Source organism: Lindgomyces ingoldianus (genome assembly GCF_010093535.1).
Source record: "Lindgomyces ingoldianus strain ATCC 200398 unplaced genomic scaffold BDR25scaffold_6, whole genome shotgun sequence".
Lineage (NCBI taxonomy): Eukaryota > Fungi > Ascomycota > Dothideomycetes > Pleosporales > Lindgomycetaceae > Lindgomyces > Lindgomyces ingoldianus.
The window spans coordinates 104,042-118,362 of record NW_022985167.1 but is presented as its reverse complement, the minus strand read 5'-3'; the positions used below and the strand labels follow the sequence as shown (position 1 = coordinate 118,362).

The following is a 14,321-nucleotide window of genomic DNA, read 5'->3' as shown; positions in this document are numbered from 1 at the left end:
GGCGGCAGCTGCTTGGCCGATGATAGGTTAGTGAGGATGGAGGGGAGAGCAAGATTCTACGCCTGGTGGCGCAGCGCCATGGAGCTCTGCCACCACTCGGATCCGGGCGTCGTCAGGTCGGCAAGTTGTAGCTCTGCGCGTCTCTGGGGGAATTCATTTCCTCCCGCGTTGCTTTTCACGTCACTGACAGCTGAAATCCTCCACTGCCGAGCCATCACTGCGCTCTTTAGACGCCGTCCTGGTTCTCCTATCCTGCGTGCGACGCTTGACACTCACTTCTTAGTCAGGCAGCTGGGGTGGTGCAACGCGGCCACTGTGGCGTTCGTATTGTGTCTGTTTTCTTTGAGCAGGCCAGGGAGCTTTTCGGGATGAATCCCAGGGGACAGTGTGAGTGGCCAGAGGACGCTGGTCCCCGCCCTTTGGAGCTGTTGCTGAGCGAGCGCGTCTGCACAGCCCGCGGCTGGCCTGGCACTCTTCGGCAGGCTGTTGCGCATTGCGTCGCTCAGCCCATGGTTATTCGCCCGAGACGAACCATCCTTGCCATCCACCCTCGCAGCGGCGTGAGGCTGCCCACTGTCTGTTCTGTGTCTGCCGTCCACTGCCACTCGTTTGCCTCAGCGTCCTGTCCTGTCTGCCCGCTCTCACAGTGCTCGTCGGCGGTTTTGCGGTTTCAGGAGTTCCCAACGCGTCCATCAGTGCCCCTTTGAGTCGGCCATTGCGGCAGCAAGGAAGACAACCTGTGCTTCTGGTTGCTTCTGGTTCGGAGCCCTGGTGCGCCCCAGCAATCGTCGCTAGCCCGCGGCATCCAGCCACAGCGTCCCAGCCGACCTCGTCATCGGCACCACCAGCCTTTCGAGCCCAGCGACCACTGCGCAGCCCAGCACCACCACACTTCTCTCCACACACACATCCTCACGCACGCACTCACCCGCTGCCCGTCCCAACGCCCATCGCAGCAGAGATAGCACGTACCACGTTCATCGCTGTTCAACCCTCTTCCACGGTAGCATTTCTAGATCCGCCACCGCCTACTGCTTCCGCCACGCCGCACCGCCGTCAATTTGCCCACCTCAGCTCACAGCCTCACTTGTCCTCGAGCGCAGAGGGTGCCGCACTCTTGCTCTTTCCCCCCCCCCCCCTCCCCCTTGTCCACCACCCGGCCTCTGAGAAGCGCATCAAGAAGCGCGAGCCCATTGCACTCTTCAAGCAACCATCGAGACTATCAGGAGAAGCACTGGCGGCGACGGCTGCCATGAGCTCGAATTGATAGCTGTTCTGAGGGCGGCTTTTGCACAACAGTGCGTCCAGCGACGACTCTGTAGCATAACAAAGGTGCGTGAGAGCAATGCGCGCCGCACTCCATCGCCAATCACTTTGGTTCTAACATTGGCGTTGAAATGCACGTCGTCGCGAACATTGCGATGGCGTCAAGCAAGCCATTTGAGTGAATGTACAGAACACTGACATGGATGCAAGGATCATTCAATACCTACAATCTACATCTAAAAACATACACCCAACCCTCTGATGGCCGCATCAACTCGAGCGATCACGCCCACGCACTCTGGCCCTTTCACCGCGCCCAACAGGCCGTCCACTCCCAACTCAATAGGCGTCAACGCCGCCAGCCGCAACTCGAACTCAGCAGCAACGTTTGGCACGCATCTCACCAAGTCTCCGCGCGGTCTCTCGCCGGGGCACTCTCCTCAACCGCTGACGGGCGCGACTGCTATGGCCGACGAGCGCCGTCTGAGAGAGCAAGAGAAGTCTCGACAGACTAGTCCTAATCCAGCACTCGCAATCGTCCAGAGCCTCATTGGCACCGCGCCGTCCGTAATGAGCCGACCCAAGGACGCGCCCCCAGAGCCCGCGCAAATGAGCGCACCGCTTGAAAAGGCGGCCAAGTCCATCGTGATTCCTGAGCAAGTCACCGGGGACAACATGCAAACAAGTCCCGTGAGTCTTTCTAGCTTTGGCTCCGCTGACTCTACCACCGCCCCGACCGCAACTGCCACCGAGGCCACCGCCGGACCGATGACAATGACGATGGGCAACCCTCCGACTCAAGATGGCCTGCCTCCGCCACACCACCATCAACCCATTGCTCCAAATCCAGGTGACGCGCCTAGCAACCGCGCATTTACCTTCCCCGGCCCATTGGCTCCAGACCTCGACCCTCGTGCTCCATCGCGCCAGATGAGTCTCCCCGGATACGGGCAGAACAGTCCCAAGTCGCCCTCAACCAAGCGCCACAAATGTCCCTACTGCTCGACCGACTTTACGCGACATCACAATCTCAAGAGCCATCTCTTGACGCACAGCCAGGAGAAGCCATATGAATGTCCCACGTGCCAAGCCCGCTTCCGCCGTCTGCATGATTTGAAACGCCACACGAAACTTCACACTGGCGAGCGACCACACACCTGTCCCAAATGCGGCCGCCGATTTGCGCGCGGCGACGCCTTGGCCCGCCACAACAAAGGCCAGGGTGGCTGTGCTGGTCGACGGTCAAGTTTCGGGCTTGACGATGATATGGCTGATGCTAAGGGTGAGGATGGCATGGATGGCGTCGTTTACCATGAAGACCACGATGGAGACGCTAGGATGGAAGATGACGAAGATGGCGAGGGACATCGGCGTGTGAGTGAGCCAGCGCGTAAGAGGCAAAATACCGGAAACTCTACGCAAGGTCCGTATCAACATCACTCCAGTACCTACCCACCCATTGCTGCCAGTAGATCACCACTGAGCCACAACAACATTCGGCCACTGTATTCACCTGCTGGATCTAGTGGACCTTCGCGCGATCAGACAACTAACATCTCGCCAAAAGTAGCTCCGTCAAGTCTTTCGTCGATCCACTACAACGCCAACCAGGCCAACGTATTTGGGCAGGGCGGAATGACCGAGAGTCCGAAGCCCCTATCCCCAGGCCAGACCGAGCACCATCGACTTGGTGCACCGCAAGGCAGCCTTCCAGGCGCCCGCTCACCGAACATGTCGCAGCAATTGCATCACCAGAACTTTGCTGGTGGCGCTGGACGCGGCGGGTCGCCAATGGGCATGGCTCCTCCGCACGGCTCAAGCGGCCCGCAGTTGCCAGCTTTACCCTTGCCAAGTCTCCACCCTATGACAGGTGCCCGCCAAGGCTCGCAGGGCGGAAAAGGAAGCGGACCCAGCATGCTCCAGCACCAACAGATGCCCGGCCCAGGAACCGCTTCCCAACCTGGAAGCATGTCAAGTCACGGCGCCAGCAGCGTGGGCAGCATGCGCGAAGTCATTGGAGGTCGGGATATCGACATCTATTCCTATGTGCGTGAAGTTGAGGGCCGCATGGCACGAATGAAGGAAGAACACGAGCAGAAGATGGCCTCGCTGCAGGACGAAGTGACCACTCTTCGCGCCCAACTTGCTCAGCAACATCAGCAACAGCAACAGCAACAGCAACAGCAACAGCAACAGCAACAGCAAGCTGCGACTCAACAAGGCCATTAGCCTGGAACACACGCCAAACTGTGCACAATTACGGCATCCAAGCAACAATAGATACCGTGTATTCTTATTCAGCAATATCAACAGCGTGCGCTTTCGAGGTTTTGTACCACTACACGAGCAGGGAACGAAAACGGAGTTTCTACATCGAGGACATGCACTAATGCTTATCACGTTGAGCCATGGACCCTTCTTATTTTTACACCACTATATCACAGCGGACGGGGGTCAATTGGCGTTTCCCGTGACGAGAAAGTCCAGTACACGATAGCGACTTTCTCAATGATTGCTGAAAAGCGAGGTGCGCTGGGACATAGTGGATCAGTGGATTTTTCTCTTGACATGAGCGGGTTGGGATATCTCATCTGGGGGCGTGGCGTGCTAGGAGTGGAATATTTCTGACTGCTTTTTAGCTTTGCGATTTTTTCCCCCGACAGTGGCGGTGACGATATTGTTGTCTTATCACCTTCGTCTATCTTCGTTATAAGATAGATGGGGGCCTTAGATTCTTTTCGATTTTAGGGGGCTCATACTCTCATAGGAAAGTGTGGATTCCAAAAGCGCAGCCTTCACCTTTCTCGATATGATATCCCTACCACACTCCACCTACCCAGTCGTTCGTATATCCACCTGTCAGGTTTTGGGGTCGAATCTTTTTTTTTTTTCACTCTATACACCCCTGTATATTATATTGCGTGCTGCCTGCTATCCATCTGGACTTATCCATTTCTTCTTTACTTTCACTTATCTTTCCACAGCAGATCGCTTCCACGGTCTTGGACTTGGACTGGTGTTTATGACTTAAGCTGGTCTGGTCTGGGTGTAGCCGCGCTCTAGAAGCTATCTAGAGTCGTCTATGAGAAAGGAGATCATGGAGACCGATATTGTATAGTTGCTTGAGAAAGATTACCCTGAATTTTCGATATTTTCTTGTCTGTGTTTGGAAGTGTGAGGTTCTTTGGTAAGGATGATATGGAATTGATGGAGAGATTCACGGGTGGGGGATGAGATGGCTTGGACCATATATGCTGCTGCTCGCAAGTATTTGGTCTTTCGCGTGGATACCATGATAGCGATGGGGAGGTGGACAGTCGGGAGGTGTGTGTGTACCTACGGCATGGTATGAGGGAATGGAATGTCTTCTTATTCTTATGGTGATTCCGTGGTGCAGTGCATTGTGTTGCGTAGCGTTGATTACTTACTGTGATGAACGGATACATGCGTGCAACCAGACTCGTCGCGTGTGCTCCTTTTCTATATTACAATTCTTGGGTTTCAAGACTTCGACATATTACCCATCATCCTTACTTTCCTTGTCGAGAAGGCGAGATTTGAGAACAGAAATAGAACCCCAACTTAGGAGGAGGGAAAGATATACAGAGCATAGAAGAGGACATGGAGGTCGGCCAACGGGATAATACCTGTTTGCCAGAGGGGGGAGCTTTCAAGAGTATACGAAGTAGATCTTGATGCTGTGCATGGAAAAGTTAACCATCGGTGCCTCGAGATACAGGAAGATGGATCAGGGTGAGGACTTTGAAGGTTCATGGTATTTATGAGGGGAATCTGGGGTGGGGAAAGGGGAGGGACCTTTCGGATGTGATGCTTCTAGATAAGAAGAATGTAGTAAATGGAAAGGTGTTTTGACGTTAAAAGTCTTGTAAAAATTTGAGGGATCCTTTGCAAGATGAATTTAGTAGAATAGCTTTAATGATAGGTGGATTACAAGTGAATGCAACGAGCATGACTTCACCGAATATAATTGAACTCGTACACTCGTATTAAACCATCGATCGATCTATAGCCCGTATCCATCCATCCCATCCGTCCTCCCACCCATTTAACCATTCCCCGCTGGTCCATATGCATACCCTTACCCGACCCAAGGAATTCCTGAGTAATGGAAACGAAATGCTGGATCAGTGATGGGAAGGAAACTGAAGACTACAGAGACACCGAAACGCCGATGCAGAGTAGTTGAAACTTTGAAGAAGATCCGGGAATTATGAGGGATATGTGTACAGCTATTCGAATGGGTTGGGGAATGAGGTGTTGACATTTGTCCAACGAGGACTCACCACAGACGGACAGGAAAGGGAGTGTGGCGAGTTGGAGTAGGAGTACAGCGTATCTTATGCCGGACTTGGAGAGGTGGGGAGGTGGCAGTGCGCATCGAGGAAATTGGTGTCGCGGATTTCGTGAGTCTCACATGAAGTCGTCACTGAAGACTGTCAGAAATTTGAACGGGAGCGAGGAATGCATCTGGATACTCACTCTCCAAAGTCGTCATCATAAGTAGACGTATCTGCCTTGTAGCTCACATCCCGTGTCGCTACCAAGCTAGCCTTCGTCTTTGCAGCCTTGCTCTTCTTCCCTCCCTTCTCGGCCGCCTTCTCCTCCTTCATCTTCTCGTTGCTCAGGGTCGTCAACCCGCTCGCAATCTTCTTGATCTGGTCGCTCGGTAAGTCCTTCGCGATCTGTTTGGTGAATTCCTGAAGGAAGAGGACATAGTGCGCTTTCTTGGTATTTGCCGCCAGGAGCGGTACGAGGGTCTCGCGGAGTTTGGCGAACTGGTCCTTGGTGTTTGGATTGAAGATGCTGAGGGCGCTGAGGTCGATAGTCTTGGTCGGATCGCTTGTGTCTTGCAATGTGACGGGCTTTGCGCCGCTGCGTTTGCCACCGACAGCGAGTTCGCCAAACAGATCCTCGGCGTGCTTGAGGTCTGAATCCTGTTCTGTCTTCCTGAGTCTTGCACGGCGGGTGGCCTCGTCCTCATCCTCGTCGCTCGACTCCTCGTCTTCCATTAGTCTACGGCGCATGTTCTCTTGTCTTCGCTCTTCGATGCGCTGAGACTTGGACTTGTGGTTAGCTTTGGCTTCTGCGTCAGCCTTCGCTTTGGCTTCGGCGGCCTTCTTTGCCTTTTCGCGCTCGACTTCGGAGTCCTCGGCGGCATCCCATGATTCTAGCACCTATGTCGCCGAAGTTAGCATTAGAATTAGCATTTGAGGTGCTGCGGGGCAGGCTCCGCCGCGGCGGCTGCCTGACATACGTCGCTGTCCTCTTCTTCTTCGTCATCGAACTTGCAGCGCCGGGCGAGAGGCGCGGTTGGTGGAGAGGAGGGAGGTGTGCTTTCTTCATCCTCCTCATCTGTCGTGCAGAGGCTGATTGTCAGTGACCATTCGTGTGGAGAGGATGTGCAGAAGCCAGGTATTGAACGCGCACAGAGGGAGGGGATATGACGTACCCCATTTAGACGGAGCCATGATTGCGGTAGCAGGGGTAGAGTACGTCTGTGGTGCTCGTTGTATGTGTAGAAGGTGTGTTGGTAGGAGTGCGTGTGTCTTCGGCGCGAAATCTGCGCTGGGGATATGTGTGTGTGGGCGAAGGGGAGTGGGAGAGATGAAATTACGGAGACGAAGAGACCGCGTCGCAGGACAAAGGTTGGGCTCGGGTTGACTGTCCTCTCGCTTCCGATGCCTGCAAGCCCAGCCCACCACTCTCTTCCAAAATTGCCCGTTTCGATGCTGCCCAATCACAGTGGACTGGCTGCTCTTCTAGAAGATGCACTATTTTGGGAGTAGGACAGGCGCATGTGAACCCGAATCTCTCTACTCTGCAGGGAGATTTTGGCAGTGTGGGCATATGTGTAGTATTTCACTTTGCAAACTTAGAATCCGAGCTTGCGCCAGCTCTGTTTCAGGAATGAAGGAACGTCTGACATTGAGGCAATACGGAGTGCTTTAGAACATCGATGTGCCGCTAAGCGAACGAAGAGAGTGAGGTATTGGATTCCCTCAGTGCTTTTTTCTCAAAGTCGCGCAGCTTCTGTGACGTGTCTTCTAGGGAAGTAACTTGTCAAACTAACATTCCTCTTCGAGACCCCCAGATGACCGCGTTTGGAGACGTGGACGCGGATTCACTGAGCGGAGATTTATGCTATTTAGACTAGTGGACGCAATGTATGCACAATCCCTATGTAGAGCCGTTTTTTCTAATGAGGAAAGAGCAAAGTTCCTTCCAAATTCAGAAGGCCTAACATAGTGAACAGCCAGGAAAGGTTACCATACCTTTGGCTTGCTGAAAAGTCAAAAATGGCGTAAATGATGGATTCCTCGAAGATTGGAGCCCCCCCCCCCTAAATCTGCCCAGGGCTCATTAAGCCAATTGAAGCTAAACTGACTGTCATAACTAATTAGTCATGGGAAGTGAAGCTAAGCTTCAGGTGAGAGACACGGTTTCTTGTCAAATACAGTGAGAGAAAAAAGGCCACATTGTAAGAAGGGTAGTCAAGTGAGAGAGACGTTGTGAGAGTAGTCACACATGTTTCCTGGCTGCCAAGGGCAGTTGATCTGCCAAGTGTCACGTGTTGCGGTCAGGGCTTATTTCGTACGTGGAAATAGCCTACAGCGTCAAGCTCCTGAACTCAAAAACACCAACTCCAACACCCTCACCTACTCGCACATCTCACCGTCACTCTCTCATTTCCTCCAGCGCGCCTTTGGCGTTTAACATCTGGGTCTAATTCTTCCTTCTCTTCTTCTCGATACCCTTGTTGTTACCCGTACTCTCACCTCTGGTGAGGTCGGAGCTGTCCAGTCGCAAACATGTCGCAACGACAGATTCCATTGCAGGTCACCCAGCCTGCCTCTGTGAGTGTCCTCCCCAGTGCCTTCCAGAGTGCCTTGGAGATGAAGACAAACGCTAACATCGCTCCCTGACAGCTTACAAGCATGGGCATTCAAGTATGTCCAGCTCCTTACGTGTCCCAGGCTCATCTAGTCAACCCTATAGATGAAGCTAACCCAAAGAACAGCCGGCATCAATAACGTGGCAGAATTGTGTAAGTGGAACAAATTTGCCCCTAACTAAATGGTAATGACGCTGACTGCCCACTAGACACTCGAGTCCGACCAATATGTGTGTGTGCGCCAGGTCAATTCCGACGCCTCCGCCCCGGCCGAGACGGTCATCCTCAACCTCAAGAACATGAATGACATCGTCCGGCGGCCCATTCGCGCCGACAGTGCTATTATGCATTTGACTGAGCCCATTATTGCGCTCAAGGCACAGCAGCGGACCCTCCAGATCTTCAACCTCTCCACCAAGGAGCGCTTGCAGACGTACACTCATGAGCACGATATTGTTTTCTGGCGATGGGTCAGCGCGACAACTCTCGCACTCGTCAGTGTCAAGAGTGTTTACCACTGGGATGTACTGGGCGAGAAGCAACTCGTACCCACCAAGGTATTCGATCGCCAAGAGCATCTTGAGGTATGTTTGTACACGATACAATGATTCTGCTGTAGCTAAACCGTGTGCAGGGACACCAGATAATTAATTACGTTGTCTCCGAGGATGGAAACTGGGGTTGCCTGATTGGCATCGCACAGCGACCGAGCGGTGGCATTGGCGGGAATATGCAGTTGTACTCCAGGGCGAGGAATATCAGCCAGCCTCTAGAGGGCCATGCAGCGACTTTTGCTACTATCCGACTAGATGGAAACATGGCGGACTCCAAGCTGTTCGCGTTTGCCGTACGATCCGCAAACGGCGATGCGAAACTGAACATTGTCGAAATCGATCCAAATCCCTCGAACACTGCCTTTCCCAAACGACAGATTCCAGTCCACTGGCCTGCCGAGGTCAATGGTGACTTTCCTCTCGGTATCCACATTGCAAAGAAGTACGGTCTCATATTCGTCATTACGAAGTTCGGCTTCATCCACTTGCACGACCTGGAGACTGGAATTCCTCTGTTCATGAATAGGATATCGGATGACACTGTATTTACCTCCACTGCAGACTCGGAAGGTCGTGGGATTGTCGTCATCAATAAAAAAGGACAGATTCTATACACGACTATTCGCGAGGAGACCCTGATCCCCTATATCATGGAGAATCCCGCAAGTGCCGAGGTTGCCTACAAGCTTGCTGGGAGGGGCGGTCTCCCAGGCGCTGACCAACTGTATAAGTCGCGTTTCGAGAACTTAATGACGCAGGGCGCCTATGCGGATGCTGCAAAGATAGCCGCCAACTCACCGCGAGGATTCCTGCGCACAGCTGCGACCATCAATAGGCTTCGTCAAGCGCCCAACCAGCAGGGTCAGATCACGGTCCTCCTACAATACTTCGGAATTCTGCTTGACAAAGGTGCGCTGAATAAGGAAGAGACATTGGAGCTTGCCCGTCCTGTCTTCCAACAAGGACGGAAGCACCTGATTGAGAAGTGGCACCGAGAAAAGAAGCTCTTCTGTTCTGAAGAGCTCGGCGACCTTGCGAAGCCCCATGATCTCAACCTGGCCCTCGCCATCTATAAGGAAGCAAATGTGCCACAGAAGACCGTTGCAGCTCTCGCCGAATTGGGCCATTTCGATATTATTCTAAAGTACTGCGACTCAGTTGGGTACCGCCCTGACTTTAACGTGTTGCTTCAGCACATTATTCGAGTCAATCCTGAGAAGGGTGCCGAGTTTGCTTCTGCCCTGGCGAAACATGAAGGCGAGCCTCTTATCAGCCTTGATCGTGTAGTCGACATCTTCCAGTCCCAAGGCATGATTCAGCAGGCGACTGCGTTCCTGCTCGAGACGCTCGCACAAAACCTCCCCGAGCAGGGCCATCTGCAGACCAAGCTTCTGGAGATGAACCTGTTGAACGCACCTCAAGTCGCTGACGCTATTCTCGGGAATGAGATGTTTTCGCACTATGATAAGGCCCGCATTGCCCAACTGTGCGAAAATGCTGGTCTTCTCACTCGTGCCCTGGAGCACAACGATGACCCGGTGGCTATCAAGCGCATCATTGTGCAGACCGACAGGCTACCCGAAGAATGGCTAATAAACTACTTTGGCAAGCTGACGGTTGAACTCTCATTGGAATGCTTGGATGAGATGCTCAAGGTCAACATTCGTCAAAATCTTCAGGTGGCTGTGCGCATTGCTCAGAAATACTCCGACCTGTTGGGTTCTAACCGTATCATCGAACTGCTGGAGAAGTACCGCACTGCCGAAGGCCTATATTTCTATCTGGGCGCCATTGTCAATGTCAGCGAGGACAAGGAAGTTCATTTCAAGTACATTGAGGCTGCTACGCACGTCAACCAGCTGAACGAGGTCGAGCGCATTTGCCGTGAGAGCAATTATTACGATCCCGAGAAGGTCAAGAACTTCCTCAAGGAGGCGCAGCTCAAAGAGCAGTTGCCGCTTATCATAGTGTGCGATCGTTTCAACTTCATCCATGACCTTGTTCTTTACCTCTACAAGAACCAGCAATTCAAATCGATCGAAGTCTACGTTCAGCGGGTCAACCCGGCGAGGACCCCGGCTGTTATTGGCGGACTGCTCGATGTCGACTGCGATGAAGGCATCATCAAAGGTCTCTTGGCCTCTGTTACACCTTCCTCGATCCCAATTGACGAGCTCGTGAGCGAGGTTGAGTCCCGCAACCGTCTCAAGCTCTTGCTCCCCTTCCTTGAGCAGACCCTGGCTGCCGGAAACCAGCAGCAGGCCGTCTACAATGCTCTTGCTAAGATTTACATAGACAGCAACAACAACCCGGACAAGTTCCTCAAGGAGAATGACCAGTATGACTCACTTGTGGTCGGCAAGTACTGCGAGAAGCGCGACCCCAATCTCGCATACATTGCCTATCGCAAGGGTCAGAATGATCTCGAGTTGATTAACATCACCAACGAGAATGCCATGTTCAAGGCTCAAGCTCGTTATCTCCTCGAGCGTGCAGATTCCGAGATCTGGGACTATGTTCTTAGCCCCAACAACATGCACCGCCGCTCTTTGGTCGACCAAGTTATTTCAACCGCTGTTCCAGAGTCCCAGGATCCGGACAAGGTCTCCATTGCCGTGAAAGCTTTCATTACGGGCGACATGCCCGCGGAATTGATTGAATTGCTCGAGAAGATTATTCTGGAGCCGTCTGCCTTCAGCGACAACCCATCGCTCCAGAACTTGTTGATGCTGACTGCTGCTAAATCCGACCGAGGCCGTATGATGGGATATATCCATAATCTGAGCAACTACACGCCTGAGGATATTGCCATGCAGTGCATCGACGTGGGCATGTACGAGGAAGCCTTCGAGATTTATAAGAAGCATGAGAGCCACGTTGACGCCATAAATGTTCTTATCGAGCATGTTGTGAGCATTGATCGAGCCCAGGACTACGCAGACCGTGTTGACATCCCAGAAGTTTGGAGCAGAGTTGCAAAGGCTCAGCTAGATGGCTTGCGGGTCACGGACTCTATTGACTCGTACATTCGCGCCCAGGACCCGTCCAACTTCCTGGAGGTCGTCGAGATCGCCACCCATGCTGGCAAGGATGAGGATCTGATCAAGTTCTTGAGGATGGCCCGAAAGACCCTCCGTGAAGTTCCTGTCGATACCGCTCTTGCTTTCTGTTACGCTCGCACAGACCAGCTTCCCGAGTTGGAGGAGTTCTTGCGTGGCACCAATGTTGCCGACATTGAGGCTTCTGGTGACAAGGCATACGAGGAAGGCTACCATGAGGCGGCTAAGATCTTCTACACTAGCATCTCAAACTGGGCTAAGCTCTCAACTACTCTCGTCCATCTCGAGGATTACCAGGCTGCCGTCGAGTGTGCTCGCAAGGCTAACAGCACCAAGGTCTGGCGTCAAGTTAACGAGGCCTGCATTTCCAAGAAGGAGTTCCGCCTGGCTCAGATATGTGGTCTCAACTTGATCGTCCATGCTGAGGAATTGGCCGACCTGGTGAGGCAGTATGAGCGCAATGGTTACTTCGACGAGCTTATCAGCCTGCTTGAGGCTGGCCTTGGTCTTGAGCGTGCACACATGGGTATGTTCACGGAGTTGGGCATCGCGCTCTCCAAGTACCACCCGGAGCGTGTCATGGAGCACCTTCGTCTCTTCTGGTCTCGTATCAACATTCCCAAGATGCTTCGACACTGTGAGGAAGCGCACTTGTGGCCTGAGCTCATTTTCCTGTACGTCCACTACGACGAGTGGGATAATGCTGCTCTTGCCATGATGGAGCGTGCGACGGATTCCTGGGAGCATCAATCGTTCAAGGATACAGTTACAAAGGTCACCAACTTGGAAATCTACTACCGCGCATTGAGCTTCTACCTCGAGGAACATCCAACACTTTTGACCGACCTTCTGCAAGCGCTTACAGCTAGGATCGACGTTAACCGTGTCGTCCGAATGTTTGTCAAGTCAGACAACATTCCTCTCATCAAGCCGTTCCTCCTTAGCGTCCAGTCACAGAACAAGCGTGAGGTGAACAATGCTCTCAACGACCTCCTGATCGAGGAGGAAGATTATAAGACACTACGCGACTCGGTCGAGAACTACGACAACTACGACCCGGTCGACCTTGCGCAGCGCCTTGAGCGCCACGATCTGGTGTTTTTCCGCCAGATTGCTGCCAACATCTATCGCAAGAACAAGCGATGGGAGAAGTCGATTGCTCTCTCCAAGCAAGACAAACTGTTCAAGGACGCTATTGAGACTGCAGCTATGTCTGGCAAGTCTGATGTAGTCGAGGAGCTCCTTCGCTACGCAAGTCACCCATTCCCCCTTAGTCCTCCTCTCCACTAACAACCCCTACAGTTCGTCGATATCGGCAGCCGCGAGTGCTACGTCGGCATGCTCTATGCTTGCTACGACCTCATCCGTCCGGACGTCGTCTTGGAGATTTCATGGCGTAATGGGCTGCACGACTTCACAATGGTATGTTTAACTTCTCCCGCTATGTTGCGTAGCATTGTTAACGATCCTTAGCCATACATGATCAACTATCTGTCCCAGCAAGCAGTCACCATCGAGTTGCTCAAGAAGGACAACGAGGAGCGGAAAGCTCGCGAAGCTAGCCAGCAGAAGAAGGAGGAAGATACACCGATCCTTGGCTCGCGCCTCATGCTAACCCAGGGTCCAATGGCTTCCGCACCGTCTCCAGGTCCCTACGGCCAGTCCAACGGCATTGCTCCTCAGCCAACCGGAAGCTTCCGAGCCTTCTAAGACTCTTCCTCTTGCCCACGCGTCATCCTGGGAGTTTCTCGATAGATATTTCTCCAGAAGTCGCCTCTTCCCCTACTTACATACATGACTTTAGTGGTAAATGCAAAAGCGAGGGCCGGGTGTCTACATCTCTGCGGGTAGTGGTTTCAATCTGGGGCCGATAGGCGGGGGTGTACTCTACAGGCGTTTAAGGTGTTTTCAATGTTTGGAGCATGCTTCTCATGCGCCAAGTACTTCACACCCATGTACTTTAGTTAATCCATGTCATCTGCTGGTAGCATTTGCTTCTTCTTGTGTTTCCCCGGAATATGGAGCTGTGTGATGCGCGGACTAGGTCCGCTCAAAAGCAAAGTGGCGCATAGAGTGTGCTCAATTCTTCATCTTGATGTTCACAGTATTTTACCGAATGCGGCGTCCCGAGCACTAGTTGTGAGGGGCGCACCTCCACAAGAACGACACAAGCTACTGAATTGAGGTGTTTACAGATGGTGGAGCAGCGTCTACGGCGAGTAAGGATGTTTATCAGGCCATGACACGATGCGTCTAGAGTCTGGAGAAGTCCCGCATGGCTTCGAGAGAGGAGCCTTCCGAAACAACCTCGTGGATCCCTCTGGTTTGGAGGATTGGCGGCTGCCCTATGGAAATTGTTCACAGATGCACAAGATCTCACACCCGTTGCTCGGCTACCTGTCCTGCGGATCTTCCAGATGATGCCCGACCATGGCCGAAGCAAAGCGCGCGAAATTGTCCAGGCAAGGCAAGGCAGGCGAGACGAGAACACACTGATTCCTTTTCCCCGTTGTGCCGAGCTTAGAGTTA

At 53.0% G+C, this 14,321-nt stretch overlaps 4 protein-coding genes across 4 annotated transcripts; 3 read left to right on the top strand and 1 right to left on the bottom strand.

The window, feature by feature from the left end:
• Positions 1-36: 36 nt before the first annotated feature.
• BDR25DRAFT_351012 (uncharacterized protein) lies at positions 37-1,464 on the top strand (the record flags this gene model as incomplete). Its single annotated transcript, XM_033694799.1, has 6 exons — positions 37-65; positions 117-324; positions 387-586; positions 619-1,106; positions 1,169-1,298; positions 1,323-1,464. The coding sequence occupies 6 exons, from the start codon at positions 37-39 to the stop codon at positions 1,462-1,464; spliced, it is 1,197 nt and encodes a 398-aa protein (XP_033551331.1).
• BDR25DRAFT_279790 (uncharacterized protein) lies at positions 1,138-3,495 on the top strand (the record flags this gene model as incomplete). The annotated part of the gene is made up of 3 exons (XM_033687776.1): positions 1,138-1,332; positions 1,477-2,689; positions 2,837-3,495. The coding sequence occupies exons 2-3, from the start codon at positions 1,528-1,530 to the stop codon at positions 3,493-3,495; spliced, it is 1,821 nt and encodes a 606-aa protein (XP_033551330.1). The 5' UTR covers positions 1,138-1,332; positions 1,477-1,527.
• Positions 3,496-5,762: 2,267 nt separating this feature from the next.
• BDR25DRAFT_310975 (translation initiation factor eIF3 subunit) lies at positions 5,763-6,755 on the bottom strand (the record flags this gene model as incomplete). The annotated part of the gene is made up of 3 exons (XM_033691199.1): positions 5,763-6,461; positions 6,542-6,639; positions 6,737-6,755. 3 exons carry the CDS (start codon positions 6,753-6,755, stop codon positions 5,763-5,765), a joined length of 816 nt encoding a protein of 271 aa, XP_033551329.1.
• A 1,159-nt stretch (positions 6,756-7,914) lies between these two features.
• BDR25DRAFT_109159 (clathrin heavy chain) lies at positions 7,915-13,633 on the top strand. The gene is made up of 7 exons (XM_033683547.1): positions 7,915-8,141; positions 8,214-8,234; positions 8,306-8,332; positions 8,389-8,763; positions 8,814-13,043; positions 13,095-13,214; positions 13,266-13,633. Exons 1-7 carry the CDS (start codon positions 8,097-8,099, stop codon positions 13,500-13,502), a joined length of 5,055 nt encoding a protein of 1,684 aa, XP_033551328.1. The 5' UTR covers positions 7,915-8,096; the 3' UTR covers positions 13,503-13,633.
• Positions 13,634-14,321: the final 688 nt, after the last annotated feature.

Excerpts from the sequence above, each read along its gene's own strand:
- BDR25DRAFT_109159 (XM_033683547.1), top strand. The coding sequence starts at position 8,097 with ATGTCGCAACGACAGATTCCATTGCAGGTCACCCAGCCTGCCTCT. Across the intron at positions 8,142-8,213 it reads AGGTCACCCAGCCTGCCTCT|CTTACAAGCATGGGCATTCA; the intron begins GTGAGTGTCCTC and ends GCTCCCTGACAG. Across the intron at positions 8,764-8,813 it reads ATCGCCAAGAGCATCTTGAG|GGACACCAGATAATTAATTA; the intron begins GTATGTTTGTAC and ends AACCGTGTGCAG.